Source organism: Populus nigra, chromosome 6 (genome assembly GCF_951802175.1).
Source record: "Populus nigra chromosome 6, ddPopNigr1.1, whole genome shotgun sequence".
NCBI classification, from domain to species: domain Eukaryota; kingdom Viridiplantae; phylum Streptophyta; class Magnoliopsida; order Malpighiales; family Salicaceae; genus Populus; species Populus nigra.
The window spans coordinates 10,051,986-10,063,525 of record NC_084857.1 but is presented as its reverse complement, the minus strand read 5'-3'; the positions used below and the strand labels follow the sequence as shown (position 1 = coordinate 10,063,525).

Here is an 11,540-nt window from a genome sequence, read left to right as displayed (position 1 = left end):
TTGTAATTGCATGATTTAAAAAATGGAGGTGTTATTCTAACAAAAAGGTGACATATAGGCATATGAATTAACAATGTTATGATGAAGGAACCTTTACAAAATCAATACGAAAAGAATAGAAGGCTTCAGTTGAAACATTGAAAAACTATAAGGACCAAAATCAAATAAAACCAAACTACCAAACCCAATGACATAATAAAAGATGGCAAACCTCTTGAAAGTATGGGCTGATTCTCAACCAGGCTCCAAACTATCAACATTTTTTATATATATTTAGATCTTGAAATATCATACGTGTCACCAATACAAAAAGGGGGTCTTTTTAAAGTCTAATATGTCTTCTCCTTCAATTTGATCTTTCTTTATTGCGGAGCTTCTTTAATTTAACCTTGTTTCATTAATTGACTTGTCATTGACCAATAGAATGATACATGACATGGAAATAATTATTCAAATAAAAAGATAAAATTAATTTGGAATATTTTTAATAAAAATGAAAAACTTTGTTTAACAAAATGTTGCAATAGATCCATTAATTAGTATACTAATATAAATAGCAAAGGATCGTGTTTAATAAATAGCAATGTTATCAATTCCGTTCCGTTTCGCCCGGAATGGCCAAAACGTTCCATACCAATTCAAAAAACAGAACAAAACGGAACAAATTTCATCTCATTTTAAATCTAGGTCCATTCCGGATTTTTCGGTTAAATTTCACCCGGAACGTTCCTGTTTCATTCCACATGTTCCGTTCCGCTCTTAAAAGCCATTGAATCAAATTTAATTAATTAAACCACCCAATTATAAAAAGTTCTTTTTCATTACAATTTTCAACAACAATGATATTAATAATAATATTAAAAATTATTATTATTATTTTCATTAAAAATGATATTAATTTTTTAAAATTAGATTTATCACTAATATATGTGGTTTATATTCATGTTGTTTTTTTCATATTTATACTTTGTAGGAATTTGAGCAAAACAAAGAATGTTTTAGATTCCATTAGCCTTGATAACATTAACCTAACTTTATATTTAAAATATTTGTGTTAAAACATTTTACTTTCATAATATTTTGATATTTTGTTTAAGTTGAATTACTTTAAGTTAAAGATCTATTTAATTTTGACTATTTAGAAATATTTTAAATTTTAAAATTATATTTGTTTGGCATTATGTTTGTATTGCATAATTTATAATTAATTTATCTTGAATTTGAATTATGTTTGTTGAATATATATATATATATATATATATATATATATATATATATGAACAGTACAACCCTGAAACGGCACGTCGAAACACTCCGAAACTGAAACATTCCATTCCAATTAAAAAAGTAAAACACCTATCAAAACAGAATTGACAACCTTGATAAATAGAGCATCTAAGGCAGGGAGTCAGCAACACTCAAATTTCCAAATCCAACACACCTTAATTAATTACCTAGGTTTATTTGGTTTAAGATTTGATTTCTCTACTCTAAACTGAGTGCATGTGTTTGGCGTGGTAGGACTAGAATTCTTAAAAAATCTAATTTTTTTATTTTAAATTATTTTTTTTGTTTTTGAATCCAACAATATTATTCTAATATATTTTTAAATAAAAAATAATTATCTATTATTGTTACAAAGATTACATTCGAAGACCACACAACCACATTAGACACCTGGTTTGAACTCTGGAGATGCTTTTAAAGAGTAGTAATTAGTACATTCGCTCCACTTAAAAAGCGGGATAGCATCATCCGAGTGCTCTGTACAAAAAAAGAAAAAGAAGAAAACATTAATTTGCTGAGCACATCACAAGTTCCCATGGTGATCGTAAATTTGCTCATGGCACCAGCTAGCTATGTGCGTGCTATACAAATGGTGTCGACACAGAACGAGTTAGCAGACAAATTCATTTTTGGAAGTTCGCTTAACAAACACTCGAAATTTGTTGATTACAAGAAGGCATCAAGAAGCACGTCTCTAGTCTCTGCTGTCAGGGAAGACTGAAGATCTAATCTGGAGTCCCTTGAGCGAGCCTAAGGCAGCAGAAACCTATCTAGCAATGGCTTTCGTTTCCTCCTAAAGGAATCCTCCAGACTGAGGCTCTAAGAAAGGTCTCTTTTCTCTATCCCTGAACGAGCTGTTTTTCTTTCCTTTACATGTCATGACACTCGACAAAGAATGAGTCAAGAGATTATCTGTTCTTAGAAACTAGCTAATCACTTATCAAACACGTGGAATCAGTTTTTAAAATCTATCCCCATTGACAAGGCATGATGATCAGTTAAAATGCACGTCTCTACTATATATAGATAGATGATTAAAGAATGAACTGCAGACAAGGAGAAATTAACCAGGCTAGCAGGCAGCAATGGCTTTCGTTTTACCTTCGAAAGGAATTCTCCAAAGCGAGGCGCTCAAAAAGGTCTCTCTTCCCTTCTGTCCCTCCAGTGCACTGCTAATGTGTGATTGTTTATGTACAAACCAACCTCTGATTTGGTCTGAAATATATATAGTCGTCCGGGCTTCTCCTGGTTCATCTGATCTCTTTCTCGATCACAATTTTTAATATTTAAATTTGTAATGTGGAACTCCATTGGTTCAAATGGTGAAGTGGCACTAGCATGTTAGCATCTGCGAAATCAATGGTTGGAATCCCCGTTTCCGCTGTTCCAGGCTATGCTTCCATTGCTAAATAAAAATCTCAATATGAAATGCTACGATTGCATGTTTCTTTTTCAGAGCATGATTAAAAATCATTTTTCTTTATTGATATAGTTATTATTAAATACAATCCTAGATATATAGAGGGGAGTTTAAGCCTCAAGAAACGTTTAAGAATCTTTTTAATTAGCTCTTACTTCATAATTATCCCTTTTCTTCTTTTCTTTTCTTAATTTGTTCAAATTAATGACCCGAATTTTCCCGTTTATGATATAGTACATATATGAAACTAGTGCATATCCTGGGGAGCATGAGCAACTAAAGGAGCTACGAGAAGCAACGGCAAAAAAATATGGCAACTTGTAAGTGATATTATTAGAAATTAAAGAGTGAGATTTCTTACAAAAAACAATTACGCTTTCGGTACGGTAAGCATAACATGGAGAGTTACAAATGAACAGTGAATTATGTAGTAAACAAGTAAGAAATTAGATTAAAAAAAAATATCGCGCAAGCAGTTTGAAATTTGCAATATTGCAGAAGTGAGATGGCTATACCAGTTGATGCAGGGCGTTTCCTATCAATGCTTATGAAAATCATGAATCCCAAGAGGACTCTGGAGGTTGGTGTCTTTACAGGCTATTCTCTCCTTTCCACTGCACTCGCCTTGCCTAATGAAAGCCAGGTAGGTGATTTGTGAAGGAAACATCAATTGCTCTTATGTTTTAACATTACATATTGGCCTGTGCTCTACATGATCCGCGCCATTAATGGCTTCAGTGAGCGATTTACTGCAAGCCCTCTTTAGAGCCTGTTTTTCAATCCTTGCATCCCTTACCTGCCATTAGCAGATAACAGCGATTGGTGTGCTCTGCAGATAACAGCGATAGACATGGATCGAGAAGCTTATGAAGTTGGATTACCATGCATTCAAAAGGCTGGCATGGAGAATAAAATCAAATTCATTCAAGCAGATGCCATCTCAGTTTTAAATGAAATGCTAAACAATGTAAGTTTCTCAATTTCGCATGCCATTGAACTTAATTTGTTCGTGAAAAGAGTTGGCTTTTGAATGCTCGCGCACCTAATATATATATTAAAATTTGAGCATTGAAAAAAGGAAGAAATAATGAGGTATTTTCGTTAATTAGCACAGAAAGAAATTGTTCAAATAACACAGTAAACAATTTATACTGTGATTGAGAAGCACAACACTCAAACTTGTCATGGTTCAAAAATACGGAACGTCAAAGAAATTGTGAATTGTACTAGTATAAATTACAATGAGAATGGAGAGGGAAAAAAAAGAGAGTTATTCTAAAGATATATCAAATATAAGATAACTATATCATTTGCATCATTGAAAAAAAATTCTTGATGAAATAAATTTAACAATATTAAAAAAATATTATTAACATGACTTGAAATGGACCATATTTGTCGTTCAAAAATAAATAAATAATTACAATTAAAAGAAATAAAAGAGAAAAAAAAACTCTCAAAAACACACCGAAACTTTAATTCCAATACCACTATTATCAATAGAAAATTTCTTAATTGTTTAAATTGCTCCACAATGATTTGTTTTAGAAAATTTCTTAATTGATTCTTATTCCTGGAAAGTTAGTTTACTTCCTAACGTATATAAGGAAATTAATATAAGGTATAGCACCACCTCTAAGGATTATCAATATATCACATGCCTATAATGTTTCTTTTCTATCCGGATACCTCCTTTTGTTTAATTTTTGATTCGTTTCAGGATATGCAGCCAGAATTTGACTTTGCGTTCGTAGACGCTGACAAGCCTAACTACAAGCATTATCATGAGCAATTATTGAAACTGGTTAAGATTGGAGGTGTGATTGCTTATGATAACACACTGTGGTTTGGCTTGGTTGCAAAAGAAGAAGACGAGGTGCCAGAGCATTTGAGGACTATCAGGACAGTCATCATGGAATTCAATAAACTAATAAGCTCCGATCCCCGTATAGAGATTTCCCAAGTTTCCGTTGGTGATGGTGTTACACTATGCAGGCGCCTTTACTGAAAATTTTACATCTAGAAGACCTCCTCAATTTGTATTTATCACGGTACTTGTGCCTGGGAATATGCTTGCAAATCTTCGATTACTAATTTTCTGTTCTCTGTTATGAACGTGTAATATATGCATTTTCTTAAAGCCGATAGCTCGCCTACCACCATCGAATGAACTTCAACAGATATAACAAATGGCAAGAAAAACCAGCCACCCCTGATGCGTTCCCACAACGATTTCGAATAAGACCACCAATCGCCAGGGTTACCCAAAAAGTAATACCATTACCATTTAACTCCCACCAAGAATCCTGAGGATCTAATGCCATGAAACAAGTCTGCAGTAATCATCATTCGCAATCGAAGGTTCCTCATCGGAACAGGCAGGCCTGAACATAATTCCTGCAGAACTGCCGACGTCAAATAGGTGGTGAACCACCACATTTGAACTAAAAAACAAGCTTTCCATGAAGTGCGATTCTAGATCTGGGCTTGAAACATAGGCCTGGCATTTGCATCTGGTTGTTGGGCTTGACAAAGATGAAAGTTTGCCTAAAAAACAAGTAAAATACACAGTCAAAAACAAAACACGGAGAACATGTAAAATTTAAGAAATGGCATGATAAAAAAACAAAAACAACCACCTTTTAAAGTTCATACCGAAACACCTTTAGATTATTCTAAACCTAAAATTTGATGTATCCAAGACATTTTATTTGCATCGATGGAAAGTTGACAGTGACCCATTTCGTTTCGTGTTACATCGCCACAGTGGTATTTTAATAGTGTATGCCAGTTGATTTGGTTTGTGACTTTGTAGAATTAGAGGGAATAGGGTTTTTTTTGTTTTTTTTATGAGTAAAGAGGAGTTGATGTTCATTTTTTGTCTCGTTTGGCATGTTTAATTTAATTAGATATAAAGATTCATATAATGCGATGGTCTATTATATTTTTATATCTAGTTATGTAATTTTTAGAATTATAATATAATGTATTACTATAACTGTAATGGTTTATTGCATCATAGACATTACATTAAAAAAGCTATGGCAAACCATGACATAACTAAGAATAATCATGTAGGGGTTCAGTTTTTTTTTATAAAAAAAAATATTATAAAAACTAAACTGTGACTTTTAAAAATTAAAAGGATGCAAAAAAATCTTTCAAATAAGAACAAAATCGTAAATAAAAATAAAACATGGAGACTAAAATAAGTTCTCTTGGAATTTCAGGGAGTAGAATGAGACTTTTTTTAAAAAAATAATTGACCAGGGTGCCTTTTCCATTACAGCGCATCTTCATGACCTAATCTTCGATCATATACCAAAAATATTAATTAAAGGAAATCTAATGGTAAGCGTGCGACTCTGCACCATCAGACTCGTCCAATTAAACGTTCTGTTTATGATTAAAAAGTCTTTTTTTAGCGAGGGGTATGGGTATGCTTTTATTGTGCTAGCACTTCTCTGTCGAGTGATGAGTTTTTAAGTTATATGCCACCGATGGTTTTTTCTTTTAAGAATTAATTTAATTTAAAAATTTAAATTTTTTTGATGAATTTTTAAAATATAATTCATATTATTCTTTAATATATTTATCCAAGTAAAAACTCTTTAAATTTAAATTTTACACAATCTCATATTATATCATACATATTTTTTATCTAATAAATAAAAATAATAAAATTTAAATTTATAATCTCTTGATCGTTAAGATTCTGATACTATTATTACTACATTGAAAATGCAAAAGAAACCAACTTTGAATGAAAAAGCAATTAATTTTATTGATAGAAAAAATGTCTATCTATAGGCTTTACATCAAAACACTTCTTCTTAACATTAACTATTACTTCTATAAAATAGGACAATAAAAATCATTTATTTTAGCCACAAAATCATGATTTTTTTAAGTGAATAAATCCCTAAAAACGAGTACAATACAGAGCTATCACAAATAAATAATAACAAGTTTTAATACTTCTTACGAGATTTTGAAGGTGAAAAATATATTAAATTAATATTTATTTTTTATTATAACCTGTTTTTTAAAATGTTTTTTTTTTAAAAATTAATATTTTTTGTATATATTTGAACACTTTTCATTCTAAACCACACTATCAAACATTAATGAAGACGACGTTGAACCCCACGGTCGAGACATCCAGTTTGATATTCTAAGCCTTGACTTGATATTAATTGACACCATCCGATCTCGACTTCAAGTCTTCGTTGAGCCAGATTTTGCAACATCCCGTTAAAAAAAATTGCCATGTCAATTTAGAAAGTGTATTTGAAAGCCAATGTCTCTGGATCTCTCTGGAAGCATTTGAGAAGCTTCCGTAATTCCTAAACTCCTTGAGAAGCATTTGAATAACCTTTTATCTATCTTTATTTATTTATTTATTCATCTTGGATAAACTCTATCCTTGATTCTTAATTCCTAAACTTTTATTCCATTATGCTCAGAATTTTAACCTGGTATTTTTAAGTGGAAGTATTCAAGTATTGATTGTAATGGTGTGAGGGGATGATAAGCTGAAGACATGTTTAGCTGGTTGTAATATATCGTGTAGTGTAATACTTTATTATATTTTAATGTTTGATTATGTAATTTTCAAAATTAATAGATCAATATACAGTTCATGTTGATGATGTAATTGCCTTGAAACAGTAAATTCAACAACTGGATAAGTAAAACGTTACAATTTAAATTAAAAAAAAAAACTAATTCCTAAATGAAAGTTACTATGTTTTTAGACACATATTACTATTTATAATAAAAAAAATTATGCAATTGCCCTTTTAAAATAAAACTATTCAACTAGACATTTGGAATAAATATTGTATTTTCACAATCACGTAATTACCTTTAACATGTTTTGCAGGGTGGAATTTGTTATTTCAGTATTTTTAACATGGTAAAATTATAACCTTGGCCTTGAAATAAAAAATATTTATGTTTTTATCTTTGTAGAATTCTAGTACTTTCATTTTATTCATAATAGTGCAATTACTTTGTAGCATTGCAAATAAAAATAATATTACTCTCTCATCATGTGTTTTTGTCATTGTACATTGGTTTTGATGTAATTTTAAAGGTTGTTCAAGAATTTTATTGTAATTTTCATATATTAAAAATTATTTTAAATTTTTTTGTCATGGGTGGCCCTTGTGCTATTTAAGCAGTGTTTGTATGTTATTTTAGCCACCAAATGCTGTTTTTTAAGGCAGTATTTTTAATAAAATAATCTATTAAATTATAAATATTTTTTTATTTTATCTTTTGTGTTTTTTTATATTTTTCAGTGATTTCATCATTTAAAATGAAATTGATTGATAATTAAATTTTTTTTATTGAATTCAAGTTTAGGATTGAACGAATTACAAGTTTTCAAGATTAGACTAGGTAAAGAAGGTTCGCGTGAGTTGTTTTGGTTTTTTTCTCCTTTTTTTAAGTTGATTTTTTTTAGATTTTGTTGTTTTTTATATCAAATTAGTATTGAATTGTTTGATAAATTTGTATAGACTCAGGTATAGTTTTTTTTTTGTTTTTTTGTCATATTGTTTAAATTATCTCTCGAACCAATAGATCAGGACTTGAATATTTTTTAGTCTAGCACCTTTTCTACATCAAAAAATATATGCTTGACTTGTGACAAATCACGGGTAAGATATCTAGTTTTGAAACTACATATAAAAAAAAAGAAAAAAATAATAATAAAGTAAAGATGAGAGTATCCATGGATATAAATATATTTTTTGATGGTGCATAATATTTAAAATAAAAAACAACTCGATGTCGTATTAGCCCAAAGAGCATGGTTAATCACCACCTCATGTTGTTCGGGTTAGCACTAGCATGGTCGAAGCAACTATTTGGATCTAGCCTAAACAGCTAGTTTTTAATCTCTGCCCATATGTTTTTTCCTTTCAAACTTTTTTCCTTTTTTTTCTCACCACGTGTGCTGTTCAAAAAGCGCACACGAACATTCTTCCGCATCTTGAGTAGCCAGAAAGGAACACCACGCACTGCTCATATAAACAAAGGCATTCTATGTTTTTTATTAATAAATTATAAATTTTTACAGAGGGTTTACACTATATTTTTTAGCCAATAATGACAGTGCAGACTAACCGTTACATCAATAACAGTGTAAAATACTACAAACCAATAATAAACATCAATATTTTTACCAACTAATCATGACATCACTCTTTACATCAATATAATCAAGATTTATAAATATTAGTTTTTTTAATAACGAATGAGTTTTTTTTATAAAAAAAGATGACGTGGATGTGTTGAGTGGAAGGGTGCTGTTGAAAAATAAGTGTTGGTGCCTTGTTGGTGTTGTTTTAACCAGGCGATTAGCGATTAGCGCATGCGCTTCTTTTCACATATATATATATATATACGTGTATATATATATACATATATATCAGATAGCAGGGTTTTCGCCCTTCCTCGATTTATTTTATATTTTTTTGCCCTTCTCCTCCCAGACTAGGATTTCTAAAATGAACGTTCGAAATTGTGTTGCTTTTATCACATGATTGTTTGGATTTGATTATTCATTAATATCTTTTAATTTGCTAGCTGCCAGCGTTTGTCGGCTTCTTATTATAATTCTTGGCCTTGTCGCCACTCTAATCCTCCAATTGAATTCTTTCTTCCTGTTATATATATATATATATATATATATATATATATATATATATATATATATAATGCTCCCTGTCCGTTTCCAGGCATCACCGTCTATGAATCAGTGTGTTGCCTCGGTCACATGGCATCTTAAAGGTTCTTGGAGGTAGATAAGAAGATACATAATGTTGTTCCGATTTCTTGTTTTGATTTTTTTATTGTAATTAAAAAGTGAACAATACTAAGAACGAAAGAAAATTCTTTGATGAGAAAAATATGTAGTATGAACGAATTAAATCTTCTTTGAAGTATAATGTTAAATTAATTTGATAATATGGGCAATAATTAAGATAATTATACAGCATACTAATAGAAAATAGTAATCACCGTGGAAATGATAATCTTGTAAAAAAATTTAACTTTGTTTTTGTAGCTAGCAATGACAAATCTATAATTTTTTACTTTTTTACCACAACATTATTTACGCAGTGGGAAAGTTATAATCTTTTTATTTACTTGTGAAAAAAAAAATTGAATTCCTGTTTTAAAAAAAATTACACTCGGTATATTTATTATTTTACCATGTTCTCAACAGAAGAATGCTTTGGGTCTGATGTTTGTGTTCTATCCACTAGCTCGAAGGATGTAGCAAAACACATATTTTAACTAATTAAAATCATATATCAATTATTATACATATGGAAAAAATAGCTGATTTTTCTCGATCAACAGTTTCTATTTGCAGACAGGATTTAAAAGATTCCCATACCATTAAAGTATAATATTTTAAAGTATTTGGTCGCTTTTTTATTAATCTCCACTCGATTATATACCTAAAATAGCAGGATGAGTTTTACCAAATATATATATATATATATATATATATATATTATGATAGTGATGATAAACTATTTATTCTTCTTGGACACGATATACCCTGTAAAAGTGCAATAGTGCATGAAGCCCTCCCTTTTCCTTACCATCCTTTCTACATAAAGGCTAAAGCCACTTTCTCGTCCAAATAAGTATATCTAATCTGACGGATAAAAACTTGCCAAGTTAGCGTCACCATAAGTTTCGAATTACTCACGAGCACATATGATTACACCCCAAATTTAGAACATTATCCTCTCAGAGGAAACGAGCAGTAGCGTCGCCGGCTTCGTGTGTCGTTTAGCAGTCCCGTCAGTCGTTTTCATGCAAATTCAAACAAAAAATGGCACTCGCGTGACGCCTGTCGTTCCGCCCCCGCACTTATTTGTGCTTATCCACTCGTATCGATCATTACTTTTTACCAATCTTTGTTTATGGTTTTCTTCTCCCCTTGCATTGCAAGGAGACTTTCATTGGGCAGGGGTCCCCTTTTGATGACGTGGCAGATAAGACAAGGTGACGTCCAGCTATTGCTATTGTTGGGAATTGGGTGGTCGGCGACTGCACTGACCCAACCCGACCCCTCCCTTCACAGCAAAATTAGCTTTCACCTGATTTGATCTGATCCGATGGGGACGGGATGTGGGCTCGTTTAGCACAAGCTGATCCGGACCCGCACCACCTCCAATTTGTTCTCGAACACAATCCATATAACCAAACCTTGAGAGGTCATGAGGCACTCTGGAGTATTTACGACTCTTGTTTTTAGACGAGCGAATTAACAAAAATGTTAAGAACACCCAACGATTTCTATCACATATATTTCTTTCATATCTCAATGGTTGTGAATCCAGTTATCTCAAATCTGTGTTGTACTCTATCTGGTCAGGTGATCATGTTAACTGAGTTTGGTAAGCAATTTTTTCTGTACCTTTTCTTATCAAGAAGGATGATTCTCTGTTTTTTTTTATATATATATATAGCCCTCCACTTTTGTTGCGTCATAATACCAAAAAAGGAGAGTTTTAAAATAAATGAAGGATTTATAAAGAGAAAAGAGGAAAAAGATGAGTAATAAATAATTTAGTGTTCCTTTATCTGGAGAAAATAAATAAAAAAAGACTCAAGTGAATTAGAAGGTCACCTTGTATCCTCATACATAAAAAAAGATCCCTCCTATCCCTTTCGGTTGTCGTTTGCAATTTGTTCAGTTTAGACAAGATGACTTTTACATCTGTCTCGCCAGGAGTTGTTGTTTATCCCGCCTCCACGTACATTTATGCTACTTTATACGAGTCTTGTAAATATGTTAATT

General features: G+C 31.3%; 1 protein-coding gene across 1 annotated transcript; it reads left to right on the top strand.

Moving 5' to 3' along the window:
* The first annotated feature begins 2,372 nt into the window (after positions 1 to 2,372).
* Positions 2,373 to 4,715, top strand: LOC133696094 (caffeoyl-CoA O-methyltransferase-like). The gene is made up of 5 exons (XM_062118133.1): positions 2,373 to 2,426; positions 2,942 to 3,027; positions 3,206 to 3,350; positions 3,543 to 3,674; positions 4,428 to 4,715. Exons 1-5 carry the CDS (start codon positions 2,373 to 2,375, stop codon positions 4,713 to 4,715), a joined length of 705 nt encoding a protein of 234 aa, XP_061974117.1.
* The last annotated feature ends 6,825 nt before the right edge of the window (positions 4,716 to 11,540 follow it).